Below are 27929 nucleotides of genomic sequence, written 5' to 3'. Positions count from 1 at the left end.
GCACATGATGAACTGTACTCAAGGGTCACAGTTTGGAAGGCTGAGAACCCTGGTTTAGATGATTCCAAAGCCCAGACAATGAACACCGCCAGCATCATCTAATCCTCAACACTAGCAGAGAGGAAGGAAAGTGTACTCCCAGCCTGCCCGCCTGCCCGCCTGCCCACCTGCCCAGCCTGCCCACCTGCCCGCCTGCCCACCTGCCCAGCCTGCCCACCTGCCCGCCTGCCCACCTGCCCAGCCTGCCCACCTGCCCACCCTGCCCACCTGCCTGCCTGCCCACCTGACTGCCTGCCCACCTGCCCAGCCTGCCCACCTGCCCAGCCTGCCCACCTGCCCAGCCTGCCCAGCCTGCCCACCTGCCCAGCCTGCCCACCTGCCCGCCTGCCCACCTGCCCAGCCTGCCCACCTGCCCACCCTGCCCACCTGCCTGCCTGCCCACCTGACTGCCTGCCCACCTGCCCAGCCTGCCCGCCTGCCCAGCCTGCCCACCTGCCCAGCCTGCCCAGCACACACACACACGCTCATACTTTTGACTCGTAGGACTCCTCTGCTAGCTCAGCGTGGCCCTCCCTGATGAGCACATCTCTGATGTTGACGGCATCCTGGACACCCGAGTACTGGTACACATCCACGTGCAGGACACTGTGCACGACTGAGAACACCTTCACCAGGAGTGGGCAGCCGCTCACCAGAGAGGCAAAGCGCCCATTGGCCCCGCCACTCCAGTGCTCTCCACAGATGAGAGACTTCGCTGACGGTCGCATTTTGCAGATTTTGAATTCCAAAGCCTATGGGACAGAGAGAAGAGCACACTCATTTTCATAATGAATGAAACAGCCACACTCAATTCTACTGCAAGGTGACTTTGTGAATCAGCATTCCAAGAAAAGTCCTGAAAACAACGGATAGTGATGGCTTCCCTTGCTTATTTTTAATTAATTAATTAATTTACTTATTTACTTTGGAGAGAGTCTCACTATGGCTGGCTTAGAATCACTATGTAGACCAGGGCATCCTGAGCTCACAGAGATCAGAGTGCTAGGATTAAAGGCTTGAGTCAGCACAGCAGAGTGGCTTCATTTTTATCCCCGGCATGTGAGACTTGTCCCCAAGCTACATCCAGCGGCAACAGAGCCTGAGCAAACAGTGTCAGAAGGCATCTGCAGTGGTTGGAGTAACAACGCCCCCCACAGGCTCGTACACTTGAAAGCTTTGTCATCAGGGAGGAGCACTTTTTGAAAGGATTAGAAATACTTCTAATCAGGACTGGAGAGAAGGCTCAGTGGTTAAGAGCACTGATTGATCTTCCAGAGGACCTGGGGTTCAATTCCCAGCACCACATGGTGGCTCACAATTGTTTGCAATTCCAGTCCCGGGGACCTGACACCTACGTCAAAATACCTAAAATAAAAATAAGTAAATAAACTTAAAAAAGTATTTCTAATCTCGTGTGGCCTTGTTGGAGGAAGCAAGAGCCCACACCAGGCCTCTCTCTCTGCTTGAAGGTCAGGGGACAGCTGAGAGCTACTATGTCAGCACCACGGTCTGCCTACCACCATGCTCCCTACCTGCCGTGATGATAACAGACTAAGCCTCTGAAACTGTACGCCGGCCCCCAGTTAAATACTTTCTTTTATGAGTGGCCTTGGCCATGGTCTCACAGCAACAGAACAATGACTAAGATGACACCACTGAACTAAGTTTTCTCTTGCTCAAACCCACAGCCTCCATACATTCTGGTTTCGTCCAGGACCAACAACGGCAGCAATACTATGACCATATGATTTTTAAGAGTGTAACCCAGTCCTTCTCTGTTAAGGACTTAAGCTGTGAAGGCCCAGGTGACCTCCAGCCAGTCCTTCTGGCATCTGACACTCATTCCACGGAATCTTCTCTACCTTACCTGAAATGGAAGCTCCAGCAACTGACAGGGGATCTCCCTTAGCAGATCGAGGTCTACATGAGACCTATTCCCGTAGTCTACAAAGAACACCTGCAAGAGAAGAAAACAAATGCTCTGACTCTAACAGTGGGTGCAGCGGCCTCCTCTGACTGCACACACAGACGGCACTCAGTCTATGCACAGACCAAGTCTACACACAAAGGGAATGCTTTCCATTCCCATTCTAACAGCAACCACTCTGCATTTCTTTATTTCTTTTTGTTTTTTAAGATAGGGTATCTATGTATGTAGCCTTGGCTGTTTTGGAACCCACTATGTAGGTCAGGCTGGCCTTGAATTCACAGAGGCCTGCCTCTGCCTCCTAAGTGCTGGGATCAAAGGTGTGTCCCACCACATCTGGCTGTTAATCACTTTATATTGCATTCCTACCTTTAACAAATGTAAGACTTTCTACTTTTTCTATGTGTGTGTGTCCCATGCATGCAGTGCCCATGGCGGCAGAGAGGTTTGGAGTTACAGGTGGCTGTCAGCCTCCATGTGTGCTGCAAACTAACTGAGGTCTTTTCAAAGAGCAGCCAGTATTAGTACTCAGGCATCTGTATTGGCCTGTCCTTGGGGTTCTCAGCTACAGCCACTAAGAGCAGCAGCTGTGCACATTCACTGTGTTCTCTTTTAAAAGGGCCCTGCCCGCCTCCCATCCTTCTCTCTTTCCTTCTCTCTGCTCTTGCTCTCTCTCTGCCTCTCTTTCCTCTCCTGCTGCTCATGTCTCTGGAGACTCATCTCCTCTCCCCCTCCCCCCCCCCCCGCTTTCCCCCTTTTATGATCCCTTTCCCCTAATAAAAAACCCTCCATTTGAACTCTATCACATGGGATCTTTCTGTCTTATGATGTTTTTTTTATTATTATTATCACAACAGTCAGTGCTCTTAACCACTGAGCCATTGCTCTAGTCCCAAGATTTTCTATCAATTTCTATGCTTATTTCCTTTCTTCTTCAGTGATCTGTTAAACATAAAAACATACCTCAGCAGAATTTCCAGAAACATAAAGGATTTGCGCTCTAAAGTAGCTTTCCTTGTTATAGTCAGTAAAAGGTGCCAGGCAGACCAAGTCTGGATGTGGGTGGACAGGCAGAGGGACCAGTTCCAGCCGGTTTATCTCAGCAGTCAGGTTTTTCAGAAGCTCTGCGTTCCTTTCGTCAATCCTGTACCCCCAGAAGTGGCCTACTTCCACCACCTGAAAGGGAAGAGCACAGAAATGAAGACTACGGATGTCCACTCCGCCCCTCAAACAGGCTTCTCTCTCTCTCTCTCTCTCTCTCTCTCTCTCTCTTTCTCTCTCTGTGTGTGTGTGTGTGTGTGTGTGTGTGTGTGTGCGCATGCGCGCGCACCATAGGTTTCTAATGGCCTCGATGAAGGAACGGAGCGGCTTCCTGTCAACAACACTACATGTAGCCCAAGTGACCTCGGAGGTGGACTCAGCAGGTCCAAGTCCTGAAGGCTTTGAGAGGTCTGGATGTAGCCCAGAGAAGTCAATACCACGGGGCCTCTGGTGCCCCTGAGCTGCTGAATCCACGAAAAAGAACAGATGTGAGGTCTAGCAGAGAAGGCGACACTCATTAAAGCCAGGGAGCAGCCTCCCCACGGCTGGCAGTCACCACTTCCCACCTGCCTGGGTTCCAGACTTCTACAGAGATTCCCCAAAGAAGCGCAGCTGCCGATTCACTGGGAAGTTACATACTCACTCATGTTTGTGCAGGGGTTTGAACCCAGGACCTCATAGGTCCTAGAAGGAGCTCCACTACTGACCGTCATCCCTAGCTCCATACAAGGCATTTTATTTTAAAGAGATGAAATCCGGACCCACACAGTACTTTCAACGCTAGCTTTGTTGATGCAAACATAATTCAGCATGTGTCACACCAGCTACTTTTTTAGGTTTCATCTTGTCAAATGTTTAGGGTCCATTGTTTGTTGCTGCTGTCATCGTTGGTTGTTGAGAGAGGATCTCAGTGTGTAGCTCTGGCTTGCTTAGAATTCTCTGTGAAGATCAGGCTAACCTCAAATCCACAGCAACCCAGCCTGCCTCTGCCTCCTGAGCACTGGGATTAAAGGTGTGTGCCACCACATCTGGCTACTTTCGCATTTTAAACACTCTGACATTCTAAAAATTAACTTTGATTCAAAAACAAATTCCTGCTTTCCATTCTGTCCACATCCTAACTTCACGGGCAGTCATTCACAGCTGTCAGTGCACAGGCGCACACGTGTGACCTGTTTCGTGACAGTTTGTACAGATGTGGGAGTGGGAAGGGCTCACTCTCACCTCAGTGACATCAATTGTCAGGAGGAGGTCTGCAACTGTCCGGGGTCTGTCCAAGGTGTTGAATGACACTTGCATGGGATCCACAGTCTGCTTCTGGAAGTCCACGTTCACTCTGGGTAACATGAGTTTGAAAAACAGAAAATAAAATTAAGTGCTGTAAAACCTCTCACATGTGAGATTCCACTTGACCTACTCTAATACTTGCAGTGCTACAGTCTGGCTCTTCGTCCCCAGGCTCTGCCTGGGGGTGGGGGTGGGGGCTCCTGGCAGGTAGGACCTCTGAGAGGTAGGGTCCAGGCCCATTAACATAACCAACCATAGACTAAAACTTCCAAAGCCATGCGCCAAAATAACTTTTCCTCTTGCAAGTTGATCATCTCATGTATTTGTCACAGAATGGAAAACTGACATGACCTCACTTCAAAAGGGAATTTGGGCTGCTTCCTGGGTTGTCCTGGAAGCAGTGCATACCCTAATATTACCCACTCCCCTCCAGGGATACATTCTACAAGAATAGCTACTTTCAAGGATACAAATTCTAAATCTAGGGCCTGCAATCATTTTTACTTTTTCACTTCAAAAACTACCTAGAAATGAAGGGGCCGGGGTGTAACTCAGTTGGTAGTGTGCTTGCGTGCTGTGACCCGGAACACACAGATGGAAGAAGGGGCCGGGGCTGGGGTGGGGGGATGGTGGCTTGGTGGTTAAGTGGGTCTTCCGCTCTTCCAAAGGGTTGTAGTCCACTTCCCAGCACCCACACCAGGCAGCTCACCACTGCCTAGAAGTCCGGCTCCAGGAGGACCTAGGCCTCTAGTCTCCACAGGCACCCACACACAGACACATAATTATGCAAAATTAAAAACAATAGGTGGGCCAGGTGCTGGTGGTGCATGCCTTTGATCCCAGCACTTGGGAGGCAGAGGCCGGCAAATGTCTGAGTTTGAGGCCACCTGGTTTACAGAGCGAGGTGAAGGACAGCCAGGGTTACCCAGAGAAACTGTCTTGAGAAAAAAAAAAAAAAAAAAAAAACCCATACAAACAAAAAGGCATGAATGTGTTTGTTTGTTTGTCTAAAGTGGAAGTAGTTCAAGATCATCCTCAGCTACAGAAGTTTTAGGCCAGCCCAGCCAAATGGATGAGCTTCAACTTCAGGGAGTGGCCTTGTCTCAAACAGCAGCTTACCACCCTCTGTCCTCCACAATGACACCAACAAGCACAAAACCACACAGGCCAAGCTAGCAGAAACCCAAACCCCACACTCGTGGGCCTAGAGCAGCTAGATGAAGGTGCCATCTCTCCCGCACCAACTGCTCCAGAGCATTCAAGCTCCTCCATTCTAGAATTACAAAGACTACACAGAGGAAGTGTAACAACACAGTGAAACCCAGTCCAACAGTCGTGTGGGGACAAATTTGAAACCAGGTGCAAGTGCCCGCTCTGGAAGTACCTTGTGTTCCTGAGTTTGGACACCGACCCGCCTTGTACCTTCCCTTCGATCTCCTCTGCAGCATGAACACTGAGCTCAAGGGGCACCTTTAACTGGGACATCTTCACGGCCAGGCTCACAGCAGGCAGGGTCTTAAATCTCTCCGTGGGATTCCGTGAAAACTCCACAAAGGCTCTGCTCCATAAATGCGAATCAGAACAGATTTATCAGACATCTAAGTAAAGAAGAATCATGTACTAACTTCTCTCAGGGTAAGGGAGAAATTCTCACTGAATACTCCTCAAAATGCCAATAACTCCTCATTGTAAGGAACCAATAGAAATATCAGTTGGTTTAAAGACAGGTTATTTGCTGAGGGAAATGAGTCATAATGATCAGTCCCTGAAGCCAGGTCTCATCCTTGTACAGCACAATGCAGAACGAACATAGCTCATGTGAAGTTTCAGCCATGGAATCTTAGTGTTTACAACTCCAGCACATGAGCAGCTTCCTGCTTTAAGAAACATGGATGCAGAATGCCACATGAATGTAAGTTTGACAAGACCATTTGAAATAACTGCTGTGTTAGTAAGTAACATCCCAGCCCTTCCTTGCCACTCACTCCCCAGCTGCCGCCGGAGCCTGCACATCCCAGCTTCTGCAGAGAGCGGGCTGCTATGTTGAGGAGGGGCAGACACAGCTATTCCTCTGTGATTGCTGTTTCATGTCTCTAACTGGTCCTGGCATAACCAAAAAGAACATGCTCGCTTTCCCCTGAAATACTGGTGTAACATTTCCATTATGACTAAAGACCAAAAGTACGAGGAACGCACAAGGCTCTGGGGTCGGTCAGCCTCAGCTCTCAGAAAAGAGAAACAAACAAACAAACGAACAAGCCTTTTTTCTAATCAATTTAAAACTGTACTCTAAAACACACACCCACACACACAGACACACACACACACACACCCCACAGTAATCTTATGTACATAAGCATTTCCTCTTGGAAACCAAAGCTCTTGGTGATTGTTTTAACTAAACATTTGTTACTGACCTACTAATAAAATAGGGCCAAATTAACTGAGTTTCTGCCCTCTTCATCTTTCAAAGTCACTCATGACAAATAAATGCGTTAAAGAAGTACAGATAAACTCTGCCCTTGGAGGGTCCCCCATGGCTACAAAGAACTAGATCAGTGATTTGCCATGGAGATCTGGGAATGGGATGGGCACTAAGGAGAATCAGACATGCATGCTCCATGCCACATCTTGTTAGAGAATCCTCCCTGCAACAGCACAGGCCACCAGCACAGTTCCCTTGGGACAGACAGCTGCAAAGAATGGTAATGCCACTGACCACATGATAAACTAAAGTTCCCTGTGAGAGCCAGGCCAGCAGCCTCCTAGGAGCCCCACTCTGCACACATCCAGCCCTCAGAAGAGACCGCATACACCTGTAAAGTGGAGCACTTCTGTGATCACAGCCGACTACGGAAGCAGACTACTTACTTAGCACCATCAAATACAATGGATTTGACTTGGCCACACTGTCTAAAGAGAGACTGCAGTTGTTTGTAGTAAAGAAATCCATAGGGAGGAATGTGCTTTAGCTGGAAGACAGAACACAGTACACGTCAGAGCCATTAGTAAGGACTACTCAACACCTTAACACCCAGGGGCAGAAGCAGTTACTCACTGCTCTCATTTGCAAACTCAGCCTACACAAACATTTCCCAGACTCGGCCTTTCACTGTACCTAACAACCACATGACTGTAAATCATAACTTTTAATTTAAAAAGTACATAAAATACAGGCTCGCTTTTTCCCTTGTGGAAACAGTTTAAAAGTTGAATGCAGTAAAAGATTTTCCTTTTTGCTTTCATGTTGTTACTTTAAAATAAGCACACTAATGGCTACCTGAAACATCACACTTCTGATAAAGTGACAGAAAACAATGAAGGAAGGTGGACCTGCTCCTCACCAGAGGCTGCTCCCTCCCTTCCTCCAGAGCCAGGCTCCTACCCAGCACTCTGCCCTCTGCAAGCTTCGTCATCACCCATGTTCTAAGCTCTGGGTCCACTGAGGTGGACATGCCGGTCCCTGATGATCAGCTGCAGGCAGAGCGGGAAGTAAGAGCTCAGTCCAAGTCCCACGCATTGCTACATCTCAGGGTTGGGATGATGGGAAAGCCTTCATTTTAAAGGGCCGATGTGACGCTCAGAGAAGAATAAACTTTGAAAGCTTCTCACAGAAATGCTAAAGCAGAACTAGCTGTGATTTAGTTTGTGTGTCAGATGACTGGCTGGCACTGGCAGCGTGTCTGAAGTCGGGTCCTGTGGGGCCTCTGCACTGGACACGGCTGAGGGACGGACCCAGGAGGAGGAGGACTGCAGAAGCAGCTACTCAAAGAGCTTTCTCCACAGAGAGGAGCAGCAGAAAGCATGGTGTCCGAGCTGCCAGGCCTTTTAAGTGGAAGTCTTTCCCCAAACATAATCTGTGCCTTTACACCCTTCCCTCCTGCCCTTGGACTGTTCCAGAATCTGTGGCTCTGTCCACAGGTTGTGCACAGTTGTAAAAGTAGTGTAACAGAACCAAGAACTAAGACAAGCAACGACTGAGCACACACTGTAAGCCACAAGCTAATTTCACCTAGTGCTTTTCACTACCCTAATTCAAGCCAAGTATGTGTTTCAGTGGTCACATGCTACTGCTGCGAACAAATGACCCTTTACAAACCCAGCACTCAATGCTTATGGCTCATCATCAGATGCTCCCAGGTCATGCTAGTTACATGACATCCCTAGGTCAATACCTTCTAGTGCAGACTATGAGGGGCCTCAGATCTGAACTTAACATTCTCTACGTAGTCCTGTTGGGCATCAGGGCAGGGGTCACTGCTACATAAGCCACAAAAATAAGCTGCCAACAACCAGTAACATTCTATGTGTGTACCATTGTTGTTAATTAATGAGTGTTCTTACGGCCCTCATATCTTGAAACTAAGCCGAGCATCCGCACAGCATTTACTAGGCTACCACAGCCCTGCACAGGCTGCACCCCAGGACAATACTCACACTCTTCTCTGTCACCTACCACAACTGTTGTCTTTGGGTCTTTGCCAGCCAGTTCCCGCACTGCCATCTCCTCATCTGGCTGTCCAAAAGTGAAGTAGTTTGGATAAAAAGCACCTGCCAGTACAACCTGGAAAAGAAGGAAAAGAAGCATGTGTTCAGTTCTGTTCCCACCATGCCCTCGCCTCACTCTGGAGCACTGGCACCGCTTGTAACACAGCACACAACAGCTGTGTCTCCCACACACCCTGCTCTCCCCATGCCAGGCACCCTACCTGACCTTTTCTTCACAATAGCCGGACTGCTTCCCAGACATCGACACGAGTGCTCTAAGCCCTTTCTCTACCCTCGCTCAACAATAGCTCCAACACGCCAAGCATTCTCCCAGGCGTGTAGACGTAACTTCAATTGCAACTTTCCAGCTGACCACAAGCTGGCATCTAATGTTCACATCTAAGGGCACTCTTCAGGAAGAATCTGTCTGCATGCAGCATACATGAAACATACCCACAGAAGGCTCTCCCTGGCTACATAGTAATTTTACATCCACAAAAGAACTAGTATTCCCACAATACCTGGTTTGCAGTGACCACCTCAAACCCTTTTCAGATTCCTGTGGTGGTTTGAGTGAGCATGGCCTCCACAGGCTCACGTGTTTGAGTGAGCATGGCCTCCACAGGCTCATGTTTGAGTAAGGTAAGGATGACCTCCACAGGCTCACGTGTTTGAGTGAGCATGGCCTCCACAGGCTCACGTGTTTGAATGGTGAACAGTTTGGGAAGGACCAGGGGGTGTGGCCTCATTGGAGGAGGTGTGTTGATGTGGGTGGGCTTTGAGGTTGTTCTCTCTGCCCCGTGCTTGTGGGTCATATGGAGGCTCCCAGCCACTGCTCAGGCAGCATGCCTACAGGGTTCCTGCTTCCAACCCTGATGGTCACGGACTCACCCTCCCAACTGTAAGCTCTCAATAAACCCTTTCTCCTGTAAGGTGCCTTGGTCTGGGTGTCTCTTCACAGCAGAGGACAATGCACTAAGGCAGTGCAGTGCCAACCCCACTCTGAAGACAGAAGCAATGTTCACATGCAACATACACATCTCCAGAAAGTTCTTGGAAGCCTTTGCCCCACAGCTACTCATCTGCTTCATGATCTAAAGTTGAGGTGTCTTCTCAACCCAAGAGAGCTGCTCCACAGAGAGCAGCCGGGCACGTTTATTCTCTGGATCTTACAGCAAAAGGGCTCTTACTGATGCATCGTTACAGCAGGAGCTCACTGGGAAAAAGCAGGTTGAGGTCTTAACACTACCAGGAAGGGCATAAACAAGGGTGAGCTCCTGGCCATCCAAGGTTACACAGTAAGACCCTATCTCAGAAAGGAAGAGGGAGGGGGAGGGGCACTGAGGGGAAGCCCCGCACACCTGCAGGATGAAGCGTTGCTTGTACGGATGCTCTTGGTCCAAGACAGGATGGCGAGGATCCACAAACATGTTGAACTGTGAGATTCTATTCTTCAACTCTTCATATAATTCAGCCACCTAAAGTACACATTGAGGTGTGCTGTCTCATAGCATCGATGCTGCTCAGAGTAGTAAGAACACACACACACAGGGGAGGGCCATTTGCGCATCTCCACTGGCTCACACATCACAGCTACTGGGCGTCGTCTCGGTCAGCACTAGTAAGGATCAGCGACAAAGGTGCCAGCTGTGCCCCAGACCACACAGCTGTGCCCCAGACCCTCAGCTCATGCATGTGATTCAGTCTACAATCACAGGCACAACCTGTAGCAGGCTTTCTTGACTACCAGGCCTCAAAGCATAACACCGACACTTATTGTCAATTATGAATTCTCGGCCTTGGCTTAGGCTTGTTTCTAGCTAAGTTTCTTTCTTTCTTTCTTTCTTTCTTTCTTTCTTTCTTTCTTCTTTTCTTTCTCTTACATTAACCCATTCCTGTTAGTCTATGTGCTTCCCTGAGACTCCTACATATGGCCTATCTTGCTGTCTGTCTGTCTGGCCCCCAACTGGCTGGCTCCCAGAGCAAAGTTAGCATCTTAACAGCCATCTTTCCTACTATTCTCTGAGATCCTAACGTACTATGATTGTTCTCCTGTTAAACTTATGATACAGCCGGCCCTGAAAGAGTCCCAGCTGCAGGCTTATCCTATAGCAACTTATAGCAGACCCCTGCATCCTGCTTGGAAGGACATTCTGCCTCCTCACATCCTCCCTGTGGCCCATTCTGCCTCCTCACATCCTCCCTGTGGCCCATTCCCTCATTTCTCCACTACTTAAACTACTTATATTCAATAAGTGAGACTTGATCAGAGTACTGCCTTGTCTCCATCTCTCCAGTCTCTTGTCCCCTCTTCCTCCCTCTGTCCCACAAGGTCCCTGTCAACTGACCCCGCGGGCTGGGGCAGCTCCCCTTTTCTCTCCGCCCACCAGCCCCACCTACCCCTCCTCTGCCCAGCTATTGTCCAATCAGGCAAGGCGGAAACAGCAATCCATCTTTAAATAGTTCAAATGCAATATAGACAAAACAACACACCTTGACAGTTCAAAGTAGCATAAACAAATACGACACATCTTTACATGATTACACAAATATTCTATTTCACCTTCCACCCTGAACACACTCTGATTTTGTAACTGGACAAGGTGACACATACCTGTAACTCCGATTTAGAAAGATGAGGCTGGAGGATCTCAAGTTGGAGACCAACCTTGACCACACAGTTCAAGGCTAGTGTGGTTCATACTGTAAGAACTTGTCTCAAAAACTTTTTTCAAAGAAAGAAAAACAAGGTATGTTACAGAGTTCCCCCTAAATGAAACAAAAATAACTATGCATCAAGTTAAAATCAAACCGTTCAAACCAGGCATAGTGGTACATTTCCATATCTGGACATCTGGGAGGATGATCAGGAGGAGCTCAAGGCCCAGCCTCAACTACACAGTGAGTCAGTCTGAGGCCAGCCTGAGCTACACAGTGAGTCTGAGGCCAGCCTGAGCTACATGAGGTTCTCTGTTGTGAGATAATCTTCTTGGACACTGTGAAGATCTATCTCTGTTTTACCTCATCTACCTAATTGCCTCGTGGTTGGTTTAATAGAGAGATGAACAGCCAATAGCTAGGCAGGAGAGGATAGGCAGGACTTCCAGGGACAGAGAGGAAGTTGGGGAAAGAATCTGAGAGGTGGGGGTCTCGCCAGCCAGATATGCAGGAAGCTGAGTGTAAGTACTGAGTCATACAGATTAATATAAATGGGTTAATTTAAGTTTTAAGAGCTAGTTGGGAGCAGGACTAAGGTAAGGCTAAGCTTTTAAAATTAATAAACAGCCTCTGTGTCATTATTCAGAAGCTGGCAGCCCACAGAAAGTCCAACTAAGCTCCCTCTCAATAGTTTCTCATACAAAATGTCTATTTAAATATACACATACCTATAAAAACACAACTTTAAATTATGTCACCACAAAATTACCTCAATAAACTGTTAAAAGCAAAAGTCATCCAAATAACAAAGGGGGAAATAGCATGATAAATTGAAAGGAGACAGTAAGACATATTAACATAGTGTGCGTAATGTATTCAAAACCCTCAGCTAAATCTCCATCTAGCCAGTGTGTGTGTGTGAGTTCTTGCACACACAGAAACTTACAGCCACCTGGAACTCCAGTTCCAGGGGATCCAACTGATGGGTAATGAAACTGGTACATTTATACAATGAAATATTATTCAATGGAATATTATTCAGCTGCTAAGAACAATTAAAATTTTAGGTAAATGAACATAGCTAGAAACATTCATCCAGAGTGAGGAGACTTTTAAAGATTTATTCATTATGGATACAGGGTTCTGGCTCACATGTCTGTCTGCAGGCCAGAAGAGGGCACCAGATCTCACTATAGATGGTTGTGAGCCACCGTGTGGTTGCTGGGAATTGAACTCAGGACCTGTGGAAGAACAGCCAGTGTTCTGAGCCGCTGAGCCATCTCTCCAGCCCTGGACTTTTAAGCTTTAGATATGGATGTGTCATCTAGAATATCCAGATGTGCACAGCTCATTAAGACCAGGGGAAGGAGGCAATCTTCCAAGGAAAGGGAAGTAGAATACAGTGTTAGTTAGAAGCAGATAAAGGGAAGACTAGGATGATTAAGTAAGAAGGGACAGGGAGGACAGGGTAAAGGAGGGACAGAACAAGGGGAGGAGTAACTAACATGGAAGACGATAGGGAAACCACCTATTCTAGAAGCTTTCTAAAATACATAAAAGGAATTTAAACAGAGTTACCACACAATATGAGAGACAACGCCCGACTAAACATCATATCCTACCAAGTAAAATTCCCAGGACAAGGAATGGGAATTTTAGTCATTGACCAAAGTGGATCCCCTCAAAACCATCACAGGCTATTTTCTTAAATAATTTATTTAACTTTATTTTATATGTACTGGTGTAAAGGTATCGGATCCCCTGGAACTGATGTTATCGACAGTTGTGAGCTGCCACACAGTGCTGGGAACTGAGCCCAGGTCCTCTGGAAGAGAGCGAGTGCTCTTAACTGCTGAGCCCTCTCTCCAGCCCCAATAGGCTATTTCAGAGTCTATTGGTTACCCTTCACCACACAGTTAGGCCCCATTACTGAAGATATTTATGTCATCAAACACGGAGAGACAGAACTAACTACAAGTTTCACCCTTACTAGTGCTCCTAACACTGAAAGGTACAATGCACGCGACCAGAGGAGGAGACTGACCATAAGTCTCTCTCAGTACCACCCTGGGACCCGCCTGCAAGATCTACTAGTGGGAACAATTCCTTCTTGATGGCTTCAAGCCTTACTCTGTGAGATGGCGCCCACCCCTGACACTATTAACGAAATCAAGAACCTGAGACTACATGGGTCATAGGCCTAGGGGAAAACCCACTATTATTGTTCTGCCAAATGAGTGGTTTTCAACCTGTGGGTCTCAGATCAAATATCAGGTATCCTGTATATCACATATTCATTAGCAGTATCAAAATCTCAGTAATGAAACTGCAGTGAAATAATTTTATGGTTGGGGTTACTACAACATGAGGATCTGTATGAAAGTGTTGCAGCATTAGGAAGACTGAAAAGCACAGTGCTAAATAAACCTAGAACATGACTTCTAATGATGTATGGACGTACAAATAAATCAGGCCTGGCTCAGCCCTCATCAGGGAAGCTGCTTCTTGCAGTACACAGGAATTAAAGCAGGGAAGTGGCCACAGAGTCCACCCTTAACCAAGAAACTATCTGCAATAGTCCCGGCTGGAGAGAGAAAATCTGTTTTCTCTAATAGCGTGGCAGTGGGTGCACCAACCACTCCAGCACAGGCCTCATGCACAGGAGTAGCTGGCCAACACAAAACAGACTGCAAAGCTAGGTGTAGTGCACACGCCTTCCACCCCAGCTCTCAGCCAGCCAGGGCTACACAGAGACCCTGTCTAAAAGCAAACAAGAAATAGACTCCACGTTTTTCTGCGTGCTTTTTGTTATTATCCGGATTTGGTAGAGTTTGTCTTTGGGGGGGTTATGTTTGTTTTTGTTATTCTCTTTCCTTTTGAGAGAGAGAAAGAACATGAAATGGGTGGGTAAGGAGGTGGGGAGCATCTTGGAAGACTTGAGGGAGGGGAAAGAATACAATCAAAACACATTGAAAAAAAAATTTAAAACTAAATCAATCAATCAGTTGTCCTGAAGATTCTCTAGACTCCACTACTGATTTTGTCAACAGGATCCTGCTTTTTCCAGCATCATACGACACACTGAGACTCCCCAAGACTTCCAGTAACACTTCTTTCCTGTCCTTTAACTCTTCAACTAGTGGAGAAAATGAATCCATTCCTGTACCCTTTGGTGGCATCAGTGGTATCTGTAACCCCAGTGTGGGGCAGGGGGTGGGGCAGATCTTTGAAGCTCAGTGATCAGACAATCCAGCCAGATCAGCGAGCTTCCGATTCTACAGGACATCCTGCCTCAAAAAGTAAGAAAGTAAAGGTAGATCACAATTGTGGAAAAAACACTACCCATCAATCTCTGCACACACACAACCAAGCACATACATACAACACACACATAGAGACATGCATAGAGACACACAGACATACATATACACACACAGACACACAGACAGACACACACATGCATGTACAGACACACACAGAGAGACCTACACACACAGACATGCATGTACAGACACGCACACACCAAAAAACATGCATGCAGACACACACACACAGATATGCATGTACAAACATACAGAGAGACATGCATGTACAGACACACGCACGCGCGTGCACACACACACACACACACACACGCACACACACACACACACCCCTATAATCCCAGAATTTAGGAGACTGAGGCTCAGGACTGAGAGCCCTAGGCTAGCCCAGGCTAATAGGGAAACTGTAGGAAAAATTCCCCCCACAACACTGCTGATGAATGTTTTTTAGTTCTTTATTTTGTGTTGTTTTTTTAGTTCTTTTATTTTTTTGAGACAGGGTTTCTTTGTGTAGCTATGGTTGTTCTGGAACTTGCTCTGTAGACCAGGTTGTCTTAAACCCAACAAATCTGCCTGCCTTTGCCTCTCTAGTGCTGAGGTTAAAGGTATATGTCACCACCTCTGGCTATGGTAAATGGTTGTATTCATGAATTCAATCAAGATAAAATAAATATACTTTCAATTATTAAACTGCTATCAAAGCTACTCCTTGAGTCCCTCCAGCCCCCCTCCACTCTTCCCAACCAGAAATACCTCCCATGGGGAGTCTACAAAGTCTGGCACATTGAGCTGGGGCAGGACCTAGCCCCTCCCACTATGTTAAGGCTGAGCATGGCACCCCCTCATAGGGAATGGGCTCCAACAAGCTAGCTCATGCACCAGGGACAGATCCTGGTCCTACTGCCAGGGGCCCTTCAGATAGTGCATGTTTCACAATTGTCTCCCACATATGGAAGGGCTAGTTTGGCTCCATGGAGGCTCTGTAGCTGTTAGTCCAGAGTTTATGAGTTTCCAACAAGCTTGGTTCAGCTGTCTCTGTAGATTTTTCCATCATGATCTTAGGGATTTTTTACTAATAAAATAATTTGAACTGGGAAGACCCACTTCTAATTCAGGTGTTTGAGTTAGGAAGATAAGCCTCTGATGGGAGATGTCATTCTGTATATGTTTCTCATACTGGTTAATAAATAAAGTACTGTTGGCCAATAGGAAAGGAAGATAGGAGGGACTAGGAGACAAGGAGGAAAGAGGAAGTAGGAAGGAGGAGTCAAGATGGAGAGTCTGGAGAAAGCAGTATGCCGCCGGCTCCCTGGTAAGAGAAATACATAGATCAGCAGAAATGGGTTAATAATTAAAGGCAGAGCTAGCCGATAAGAAACAAGTAACCGGGCCAACAGTATTGTATCAAATACAGAGTCTCTGTGTATTATTTGGGGCTGGCGGCGTGGCGGTGGGACCAGAAAGGCGGCAGGTGGAAAAACCCGTACTACTTACAAGCCTCTAATCAATCTCTCTCTCTCTCTCTCTCTCTCTCTCTCTCTCTCTCTCTCTCGGTGGGACAATCTATACCCTTTAGTGGGGACCACACTGCTTTGCCTGCTCACTCTTGCTAGCAAGTCCATTCCTTCAATAACGTTAGAGCCTACTTCTTCAGGGTCCCAGTATATACTGAAGACCAGCTAAGACCAGCTAAGACATCCATTCTTGTGGATTAAATAACTACTGAATTGTTGGACCTTCTGTTCATAGGCAGCCATTGTTGGATTAGCTGGACTACACTCTAGTAAAGCCCAGAGATGGGTAGGTAGGTATATAGGTAGGTAGGAAGATACATATGTACACTATACATACATACCTACATACACTCATACGTACGTACATACATACACACATACAGAGAGGTAAGTAGGTGGTTATAGAGATAGTTATAGATAGGTATGTAGGTAGATATGTAGTTATAAATGATATAGCTATATGTTAATTCCATAAGTTCTGTTCCTCCAGCGAACTACACTAGTAGTACAAGCTGTGTGTGTGCATGTATTCTCACACATACCCACAAGCTTCAAGCCAGCCTCACTATAAATCTACTGCAAAATTTCTAGAGAAAACACTGGCAATCAGAACTCGGCAATGTTAAACTATCTCCAAGGAGGTTCAAGATTTACCCCAAGAGCACAAATTGGAATCACAGCACAAAGCCATAATGTGTTTACTTGTGTTAATCAGTCAATAATGAAAGCACCATGTGCTAACCCTGATAAATACTGTGTGTGTGGCTATGAAGATTACACGTGTTCATCATAAAGTGACATTTGGGGAGGCTTTCTGGGGTGTCTTTGCCCCAAGGCCTCCTGCTGCTAAATGGTGGGATGCACAGGGATTCACCTCCCACCCTTCATGGCCAGATCTTAAGTCAGTTTATGTGCATCACAACGTGTCTAGACTGTAGGGCTTACCTCTCTGATTCTCTTTATCTGAATGTAATTTAGCCGTCCCCAGTCAAGTTCATCCTTTAAACACATAAAAGCACAGTATCCAACATGAGGAGTAAGTCAGACAGTTAATTTGCTACTATAATGCATGCATACATCTCATCTACAGCCTCAACAAGGACTAAGCTTCTGCCATGCTCAACAGTGAGTGCACTGAAGTGACTACTTGTGGGACTGTGGTGACCACGTATGTGACTGCAGTGACCACGTGTGGGACCGCGGTGACCACGTGTAGGACCATCCTCTATAAGGTCTTCCACCATCACACTGAAACCAAAAAAAAACTACAAGACCCAAACCACAAACCTTACACAAGGATGACTCTTCACATAAGTCTACCTGTCCCCAAAATCAAAGGCAGAATGACTCAACTGGAAAAAGACTTGTCACACTGTTCCAACAGGGAAGGTTAAAGACCCCTGTGGCACCGCACAGCTACACACAGACGTGTCTACCAATGGTCTTGGAGCCTAATTACTTTGGAAGAAAAAGCCTTATCTGAAAAAAAGAGATGAAATATAGGCTCCTGTTAAGCCAGTGTCATTAATTCTGACCCACTTGCTGAGCAGGCAAATAAGTGTGAGGCAGGGCTCTGGGACTGAGCTCCTCTCTGCCAGCTGGACAGCTTCCTGTCCACAAGCAACTCAAGAGTAGCAGCCTACAACAGGACCTGGCCACTAATGTGGCCTGCCCCTCCCAGAGGACAGCACGTAGCAACTACCTTCAGTGACCTCAGGTCTTAGTGCCACCACAGTGCACAGGCAGTGACCAAGCTGAGACAGGGTTGCAGGGAATCTGATCATCGCCAGCCATCAGTGAAGCAACAAGGAGGAAATGTGACCAACCTTGGGATGCCGTAGCTCTCCTCGATGTCTGCAAGCCTGCCAGGCCTAAAACGACACGATCAGTTTCAAAATAACACTAGCTGCTTGAATTTAATTCCAATGTCAACACATGGTTGAACACAGATCATCTAAAAACGTACTGTTTTTAACCAACTTTGGGAAGGTGGCTGGCGCCCACTGGTCCCAGCAGCACCTATTACTGTGCGATGGCCATCAGAAGCCCGACCTTACCAATACCATGAGAAGAAAGCACTCCCCTCTCATAGCCAGCGCGTGAAAACACACGGGGGTTTGTGTGGCCACCTCTGCCTGCCCACGGAGGGTGAGACACTCACCTTGAATGCTTCCACAAGAGCCAGGCAGTCACTCTTACTGCTACCTGAGAAGTGCACTTTGTTCCTGCAAACAGATTAATGACGACGTGTCACCTTGTACCATTGGGAAGGGGGCCCTTCCACCCGGGCAGTGGTGGCGCACGCCTGTAGTCCCAGCACTTGGGAGGCAGGCTCATCTCTGTGAGTTGGAGACCAGCCTGGTCTACAAGAGGGAGTTCCAGGGCAGGCTCCAAAGCCACAAAGAAACCCTGTCTCGAGAAGAAAAAAAAGAGAAAGAAAGAAAGGAAGTTAAATACCTATATCCGTCCAGATGCTGCCGAAAGGGCATTGTGAAAAAATTCTTCAAAGAAAGAGCTGCCGCTGGAGACAGAGAACAGGATGAAGACCGACCGCAATGCCAACACACTTTCCCCACACCTGAGCCCACACTTACCTATAATAAGACACTCATCCAGGCACCCAAACGCGTGTCCCAGCACAATGAGTTTACCCAGCTGCTGACTGACAGGGAGCTGTGCCAGCACCCTTCCTAAGAAGGTCAGCTCCCCATCATGGGGATTCTCATCTTCTCTCTGCCCGCTGACTGCCAGCGCTCCAACCTTATGAAACAAGTTAGTGCCATCAATGAGCACTGACATATACCACACTCCCTTCCTCCCGATGACCGAGGTTCTGAAGACAGCTAGGCTAACTGTAAAGGGCTAGCAGCTCCAAAGTGCTCCTGAAATCCCTCCCTTCCTCAGTTTTCAGGAAGCAGGTCGTGTCACTGGGGGACGGCACGCAAGGAGACTTTGCAAGTCCACCCAGTCCCCAGCTTTAATAAATGTGGCACACAGAGAAAAACAGGATCCAGTATCACTTAGCACAAGCACTCAATTCTCTAACAAACCACTTCTGAGAGGAAAACATTATCATCCCTGGTCCCCAATAAACAGTGTGAGGCCTGGGACACAGCTGACGTCAGGGCCAGTGGGGACAAGCCACAAGAGCAGAGCTTGAGTCAACAGTGCCCCAAGGACAGCAAAGTGGGAAGAGAGCTTCAAGCAAGGGTTGGGAGGAGGGCTGGGATGGGTGAAGGGACAAACTAGAGAGAGAAAAAAGATGGGCTAACGGTACCAATGACAGTGCTGGATGCTTCTGGGGGCATAGGATGGAGAGGATGTAGGCTTCACAAACACCAACAGGGTAAGTCTAAAGAGCAGACCTGGAGCCAGGCGGTGGTGGCACACACCTGTAATCCCAGCCTCTGGGAGGCAGAGGCAGGCGGATCTCTGTGAGTTCGAGGCCAGCCTGGCCTACAGAGACCTGGTACTAGAGTCACACACTGACCATTTATAACACCGACTGCTTTAATAATTATGATATTTAGACTCTCCCACAAAGCAAAAGCCTTAGCTTCCCCATCACTATAATCCCACAAGTCCCACCTCCTTTAGTAGAAGAATGGTTCGCTCGATGTCACTCAGACTGGGTGGAGACAGGGCAGTCGCCAACAGAGCTCTTGGTTCACCCATGTCAAGTAACTTCACTTTCAATATTGTGCTTCCCAATGGGCAACGCTGAAAGGGACAGAGTCTCAATTGAGAGGTGAGGTGACTAAACCGGTTAGCCTTCCATATGACTTGTGTTCCGAAGAGAATATACAAAGGAGAGGAGGGGAAAGAGACCAACAGAGAAAATAAAAGGAAAGGCAGAGGGCTGGGTGTGGCTGCACACCTGTAAACCCAGCACCTGGGGGATAGAGGCAGGGGGACAGGGGTTTGAGAACAGTGACACTATAAGGCTCCGACTCAAAACCAAGCAGAAAGTTGGGGAGGAGAGAGAAAAGCCAGGGATGGCATAATAGTGCATGTGTGTGACCCCATCACTTAGGAAAACAGGCCAAAGGACGCTGAGTTTGGAACCAGTCTGGGCTATACAGCAGACTGTCTCAAAAAACGAGGGACAGGGAGAAGGCCAAAAGCAAAAGAGAAAGAAGGAAGCAAAAAAGACCAAAAGAGGGATTGGAGGAGAGTAGAAAGCGGAAAGAGGAAAGGCTATTCCATAATCACTTATTATAAACGGAAAGAATACACAATATTTAACAGAAAATGAGATCATAGGGCCAACACTCTAGGCAACATTGGTCTCATTAAGAATTAAGAATGGGGTGGGCTGCAGAGGTGGCCTGGAGGTTAAGAGCTCCACCTGCCCTCCCAGGACCAGGATTTGGTTCCCAGCACTGATGTGATTGGTTAGAACCTTTTGAAATGCAGCTCCAGAGAACCCAGCACCTTGCTCTGACCTCTACAGACACTGCATGCCCCAGGGCACAAACACATCCAGAGGGAGCACCCACGCACATAAAGATATATTTTTTTTTATTTAAAAATAATCACAAACAGGGCTGGGACAGGGAGATGGTAATAGGTGGATGGTTTCTATAACCTAGTAACCATAGTTCAGTTCCATCCTACACAGTGAAAGCCCAGCCTCCCATAGCTGGTTTGCTATAGCATGTTCTTGCCATTCACAGAGACAGGTAAATCCCTGGGGCTCCCTAGCCAGCCACCCTAGCCTACTAAGAAAGTCAGTAATATAAGGCCCAGAACAGAATGTGCAGCGCTAAGTAGGCTTCAGAACTACATATACACACAAAACAAACACTAACAATGAGTGAAATTCATTACCAACATCTCCGGAACAACATGGTCTGGAATTGAGCTGTCCCAGAAGTCCCTGTGGATCAGCCTGTAACAGTACCCTTTAGACACCCGTCCAGCACGGCCTGCAAGAGAGAGGCTCAGTCCCACTGGTACTGATGACTCTGACATCAGTGTGAAGGGAAATGTAAAGCAGCCATTAATCCCTAATCAGGGAAAACCATCTTCCACCATACTAGCCCAGTAAAAACAAATTATTCTAATGCTATCCCAAGTAAGATTATCCTAAAAAGTTAGAGTAAGTGTTGCCTTAATGTTTTAAAATCTAGTCCAAGTTTCAAAAGAAAATAACTTGGTCAAAATGCAATAAAAACCAGAATATTTTGAATGACACATTTCCTGGAAGATTTATCTCAAACTAGTAAAATCAGAGCTCATCACAGAAAAGCCATGTAGCCGGTGACAGATGTGTCACTCACCCTGTGCAAATGGTATCTGGATCTGTCAGAGATTTGAGAAGCAGCCCCACCTGCCCAGGTTCTCACTGCTTCTGTGTGTCCATCTGTCCACTATTTTCACAAGGCACCCTTCGACTTCATCATATTAAGTGAGATCCGAGCGTGCAAAGAGCTCAGAGTCAAGTTCATCCCAAGGAGATGATGACACACACCACTACTTTTGTGTGACAATTATTATTTGTGGGGTAAAAACAAATCTTACAAGGAAAAAAGAGGTGGTCATAAAAGATATATAACATAAAATAAATAAATAAATAAGCCAGGTGTGGTGGCAGCACTCAGAAACAAGTTCAAGGCCAGCCTGCTCTACACAGCGAGTTCCATGCCAGCCAGTGCTACACGGTAAGGACCGGACTCAAACATAAATTAAGCAAATAATTCTTTAAAAGGTAAGAGATGGAGACAAGCATTCACTGAGGAGCAGACAACAGCAAGCAAACTTGAGGGATGCTAGTTAACCTTATGAACGGTTATGGAACTGAAAATCAAAAATCAAACAAGATGGCACGGCGTCCAATGATGGCTAAAATGAAAACTTGGTGACATCATCTGCCAGCAAGGATGCTGTGGGCAAGGGGCTCATCTATTGTGGAGGTACATAAAGTGGCCGCTGTGGAACTGAGGGAGCCTTCGTCATCTCCTAGTTCTCTCTGGGAAAGGTGCTGGACAGAGCACAGCAGACAAGAAAAGAGGCCTGAAGCCAGGTTTCTGGATCAAATCTCAGCCCTACCTAAGGAGAACCTGGTACAGTTGCTATCCCCCAAACTCCCCCAAGTCTCAGGACACAGCATGCTCACCTCACATTCCTTACAAAGGCTAAGGGAAGAAAGTATCAAAAGCAGTGTCCGCTCTGGGTAAGAATGTAGAGCATGCTTTTCTTATGCATATACGTGTTCAATTCTGAGGCAGTAGCTTCCCAGAAGGAATTCTTTGGCTTCTGCCTACCTCCCTCAGGAGGTCTCTATAAAACCAAGCCATTTCTCAGGATGCACCACACATGATGCCCCCCTAAAGCCAGCTCCTGCTACAGAAGGCAACATCCAGGCTAGGGATGTTACAGACTCACTTCTGTGACCAAAACACCCCTTCTCCCAAGGCCCCTGCAGGTCTGCCCAGGGCATGTGTGAGTGGGACTCCCTAGGAAAAGGACCCTAGACACAGCAGGATTTAGAGGTGGTCCAAGAGAAGCTAGTCAAAATCACCAAAGTGATCCAGCTGGCTTTCATGTCTACTAAATACTTCAATTTCAGTCTGAAAGGTTAAGTGCTGAGATAAGACCCTGGGAGAGAAAAACGTGGAGGCAAGGGACAGAGCTGAGATATCAAGGTCACCTTAAACCGGTCCCGCCGGAAGCACCCGGTGAGTGACAACGCTAAAACAAAGCTCTCGGAAAGACAGAGTGCATCAGGGACACAGTCTCAGTGTGGCCCTACCAAACACCTTACCTTTTCTCTGGTCGCAGCTGGTCTTCGAGGCCCAGCTCAGGCGCAGACTCTGGTAGTTTGTATCCTCATCACAAACTAGAGTCCTGGTCAGACAAAAATCTATAACTGCCATTAGGGAAAAAAAGTGTAAGCGCCATGCTGACACGGACTGGGACAGCCGCGTGCCGACACGGACTGTGACAGCCGCGTGCCGACACGGACTGTGACAGCCCACAGTGCCTGGTGACAAACAACGTGAATGGGCAGCTGCTGGAATTAGCGTGCGTGCAGAAATGTGTGGGGAGGTGCTGACTTGATGGCTCACCACCGTCTCTACATGACAACAGGAAGTCTTTGGGTCTTTGTAAAGCCCATATTATCATAGAGACCTGCCTGCATGCTCCCGAAAGACTAGACGTCCTCCAAAATATTATACCAGGGGTAGGGGGGACAAGTTAATGTTCTGGATTGCCTGGATTCCTGCCTGCCTGCCTGTCTGTCTGTCTGCCTGTCTGTCTACTGGCAAGTGGAACAAACCACCAATATTCTTTGTGCTTCAAGATGTTCATCTATCAGGCCCAGGTAAAGGAACCCTTCAGCTGCCCCCCACCCCTGGACAGCACCCGTCCTATGTACGATGAAGCTGTCCTTTGGAGAAACAGAAGGCAGACTTCTGGTCTACCTCCCGCGCAGTGTGCCTCCTCACTGCTACCACAAACTGTACCACAAACAACTCTCACCCCAGTCACCTCACACACGACTTCTGGTGACTTCAAGTCCAGCAAAAACAGTGCTGACTTTTCTCACCTCTTGGGGTCTAGAGTCTTCCTCATGCCTGATGCATCATGAAAACAGAGACTTGTATCTATTTTTCTACAATTCCCACTGGCACAGAAACAAACACCTATTAGTTTCCCTTCCCTTGGCTCACGCATTTTTCCTTCTTGGCGCTCCCAAACTCTGTGCTTCATGTCTGAATCACATTTTTGCAGTTCACTTCTTCTTCACTTTAAGCCTTTGTTCAAACATCGCCCCCTCAAAGGAGTCCCATGTCATCCTATGGTGGTTTGGATGTGACGGTGCCCCCCCCCCCCCCCCGTCAGTCTTGCATGCACAAACACTGGTCCCCTTGGTGGCTGTCGGGGAAGGATTAGGAGGAGGCATGGACTTGTCGGAGGTGTGTCACTGGGGGCAAGCTTAAGGTTTCAAACGTCTTCCACTTTCTGCAGGGTACACTCAAAAACTTTCCTGCTTGAGGTTCAAGATGTGAGCTCTTCCCGCTGCTACAGCTACCTGCTGCCTGCTACCTCAGACTTACCATGATGAACTTTACCCTCTAGAACCATGAGCCCAAAGAAACCCTTTTTCCATTTTATCACAGCAATATAAAAGTATCTAATATCACCCTGTGCTGGATAGTTTTATGTCAAGCTAAAGTCATCTGAGACAAGGGAACCTCAATTAAAGAAAATGCCTTCATAAGGTCAGGTTGGTGGGATATTTTCTTAATTAGTAATTAATGAGGGAGGGCCCACCCCATTGTGGATGCAGCCACCCCTGGGCTGATGGTCCTGGGTTCTATAAGATGGCAGGATGAACAAGCCATAGGAAGCAAGCCAGTAAGCAGAACACCCACCCCTCCCCACCACCGTGGCCTCTGCATCAGCTCCTATATCCAGGTTCCTGCCCTGCTTAAGTTCCTGTCCTGACTTCCTCCAACAATGGACTACAATGTGTAAGTGTAAGACAACAAAACCCTTTCCTCCCTAAGTTGTTTTTGGTCATGGTGTATTGCATGTATTAGGGTGATTGCAATAATCACCCTAACTAAGATCGGCCCTATATAAAAGATATTTTCCTCTCAGAACTGGAGCCTGTTCCCATGTTTCTTTTCCTATATAGCTGTCTCCACATGAAATTGTAATCCATCTGCTATCTGTCTCCCAGCAGACTATAGTCAAAGAGACAATACAGTCTTCTACTTGGTACTGTACCTGGGCTACATGCATTGGTCCCTCAAGCATAATAAATGACACAACAAACTCATGAGTGAGCAAGTGTACAAATGCATATACACCCGGCGGCAATGGGGCGGCCCACCATGGCGCCCTTCTAAGTTTCCTTCAGAAAACAGTACCTAGCTCCTCCCTAATACTTGTCTACCTTTCTAGACAGGACACCACCATCAGGAAGCCCCAAAATTCTGCTTCCTACAAGATCCCTTGAAACTCACTGGCCTCTCCTAGAGGCAGCCCTACCTGAAGGAAAAGGTATGCTCAGAGAAAACAGCGATGAGCCAAGATATGAGGGATAGGACCTTTGTGAGTCTTTCTCTGGGTCCCCCAAACATGAGGAGAAAGGAGGGCACTCCTGTGGTTCAGGAAAGCCCAGTGATGCCATCTTTCACATGAGGAAGTGGGCAAAGAAAGGCCTTACCATATTTGACATCTGGAACTGTGACAGAACTCTCCGCAATGTTGGTGGACAGAATAATCTGTGGGGCATTAAACAAAACAGGCTGACATTTTCCCTCTGTCCTTGACTGTCAATATTATTGTCAATTAGGAACTCACCATCTTCATATTTTCTGCAAATTACAACTATCAGACACATTCAACACAGAGGCACTTTATGAAAATAGGTATAGCATGGCCGACGATCTTCTCATGAACCTATTATAAAGGCTTTAGCAGACAGCTGTGGAACTGCCAGGAGCCAAAAATCACAAGCCGGTCAAATCCGGAGCACAGAGTACCACCCTGAGCACCCCAGAATAGCATCTGGGGTCTAGGTTGCCTAAAGATTCTAAACAACCTCCAGAGTATCAGAGATTTCAGCCAAAAGTTCGGGGTCTCAGACTCTGGTCCCCCCCGGCAGCTGTGAGGAGTAGTGGTTTTAACAAAGAACTACCTCCAGAGGGTTTAGACCACAGCGTCTGACAAAGTCACCACTCCCAAGGCAGCAAACAGTGCCCTGGATTCAGGGAATTAAATAAATGAAAATCTTGGTTTTGCCAGTATATAGCTACGACCTCAGCACTCAGAAGGATGGTATAAGGTGATCTCAAATTCAAGGCCAGCCTACCCTGCATAGCAATACTCTGTCTCAAAAACAAACAAAAATATCTTAGCTTTTCATAAAATTGACTTAGAAAATAATATACAATGTGAAAGGTATAGATTCTCATCAACAGGATTTGCCTGGGCGACTCGACAGCAATGAGGGACATGCTTGGGAGGGAGGTAAAGTACCAGCCTTTCTCCACCAATGGTCACCTCACACCTCATCTCCCAGCTTCTTACCTTTCTGTACCCAGGGACTGGACTTAAAAACACGTTATTCTGTTCTTCTAAAGTCACGCTGGAATGGAGTGGATAGACCTGTAACCTAAGAAACAAACCGCTAAAATAAATGCCACATGACACACAGCAGACAAAGTAACTATTCAGGGAGGTGATGACAGTTATGTAAGGCATAAGCTACACAACGCTCTGAAGCCGAACCAAACCTCCGTTACTTACACACACCTTTTGTGAATCATGTTTGTGAGAAGTTCATGCATGTAATTTATCTCACCCAGACCTAGGGGGGGGAGAAGGGGGAAGGCAAATGTGAACTTACTGCTAAAACAGAACCTTTAAATTAAAATGACAACTTATTTTTAAGGCTCTTTACATCTCTATCCATCGCACAGAGATGCATGCACCATGCCAGGCCTTGCAAGTGTACGGTCAACAAAACAAAGATCCCCAGGAGCTCACGTAGTAAGGCATTCACCAGTGCTGCAGAGGCCACTGGCTGTGTGCAATATGAAGAGGGGCCAAGCAGGGCAGGACGACAGACAGAGAGTGGGGCTGAGATGGTCAGCACAGCTCTCAGTAACAAGATTTGCTTGTTTGGGAATTCCACGCATGTGTGTTTTGATCAAATCTACTCCACATTCCTGCTACTGATTCCTCCCTCCCTCTGCCCTTTAAAAAAATAACACACCAGAGACCACGTTGGTGCTCCCTGTGTATGCACAGGCGGACACATCCCTGAAGAAAATTGCTTTTCCCTCTTCCCAGTAGCAGCCTCCCCCATCCGTGCTGGGATTTTCTGGCTCTTTCTTGTTCGGGTCATAGTGCATGCAGTCATAGCCACTGTGAGTTCAAGTCTGCGAAAGCACGGTCACGTTCCAGCTTGTGTTTCTCTGCACACTGTGATCTACTCCCCCTGGTCCTTACAATCCTCTGCCCCCTTCTTCCATATTGACCACTGAGCCCTGGGGGCAGAGGTGGGATACAGGTACCCCGTTTAGAGCTGGCTGAACACTCCATACTTCTATTCTCTGCACAATGATCAATTGTGGGTCTCAGTATTAAACCCTTTCATGAGTGTTGAGAGATGCACTAATGTATAGGTACAAAGATAAGCACATACGGAACAGCTTCTTCTTATGTCCACTTAGCAGAATACTAGTATTAGGGCTCTCCCTAAGGGCCTGCGATATCACCAGTCTCCAGCTTTGGTCCATCCAGTGAATACTACCTGGCATGAGTTCCGTCTTATGGAGTGTGCTTTTAATCCATTGGAAAATAGTTGGTCGTTCCCATAACATCTGTGCCACTACTGTACCAGTAGCTTATCCTGCCAGCTACATCATTACTGCAGCTCACAGAACCCACAGCTGAGTAAGACTGTTTATCATCTGCCTCACCAAGCAGCATGTGTACAACATCCCAGGACTATTAAAGCTAACCAGAAGAGACAAGCCTTCCAGTACCAGAGGTTCAGAGATAAACCTCTACCAGCTTGACGTTTCCAGGTCGTATGAGTCAAGTGTGTGGTATTGTCCACAACTGGGTCTCACCACCTAGTCCTGGAGGGTAACCCAGAGCAATAGCCATAGCCGTAGCCTGTAACGT

At 47.3% G+C, this 27929-nt stretch overlaps 1 protein-coding gene across 1 annotated transcript in view; it reads right to left on the bottom strand.

The window, feature by feature from the left end:
* Positions 1 to 27929, bottom strand: part of Tdrd9 (tudor domain containing 9) — an 84582-nt gene that overhangs the window by 12185 nt on the left and 44468 nt on the right. Inside the window, exons 10-28 of the mRNA XM_051196671.1 lie at positions 26550 to 26604; positions 26325 to 26409; positions 25459 to 25516; positions 23044 to 23148; positions 21108 to 21205; positions 19866 to 19997; positions 18872 to 19037; positions 18735 to 18798; positions 18439 to 18502; positions 18104 to 18148; positions 17223 to 17276; positions 10144 to 10260; positions 8751 to 8858; positions 7166 to 7266; positions 5679 to 5852; positions 4232 to 4343; positions 2930 to 3142; positions 1907 to 1996; positions 531 to 791 (exon numbers count right to left, since the gene is read on the bottom strand). Of these exons, the coding sequence (XP_051052628.1) occupies positions 531 to 791; positions 1907 to 1996; positions 2930 to 3142; positions 4232 to 4343; positions 5679 to 5852; positions 7166 to 7266; positions 8751 to 8858; positions 10144 to 10260; positions 17223 to 17276; positions 18104 to 18148; positions 18439 to 18502; positions 18735 to 18798; positions 18872 to 19037; positions 19866 to 19997; positions 21108 to 21205; positions 23044 to 23148; positions 25459 to 25516; positions 26325 to 26409; positions 26550 to 26604 (2102 nt within the window). The remainder of the gene's footprint in view (positions 1 to 530; positions 792 to 1906; positions 1997 to 2929; positions 3143 to 4231; positions 4344 to 5678; positions 5853 to 7165; positions 7267 to 8750; positions 8859 to 10143; positions 10261 to 17222; positions 17277 to 18103; positions 18149 to 18438; positions 18503 to 18734; positions 18799 to 18871; positions 19038 to 19865; positions 19998 to 21107; positions 21206 to 23043; positions 23149 to 25458; positions 25517 to 26324; positions 26410 to 26549; positions 26605 to 27929) is intronic.

This window comes from Phodopus roborovskii, unplaced genomic scaffold (assembly GCF_943737965.1).
Source record: "Phodopus roborovskii unplaced genomic scaffold, PHOROB, whole genome shotgun sequence".
In the NCBI taxonomy this organism is placed as follows: domain Eukaryota; kingdom Metazoa; phylum Chordata; class Mammalia; order Rodentia; family Cricetidae; genus Phodopus; species Phodopus roborovskii.
Note: the sequence above shows the minus strand (reverse complement) of the source record. Positions and strands in the feature narration are given on the sequence as shown.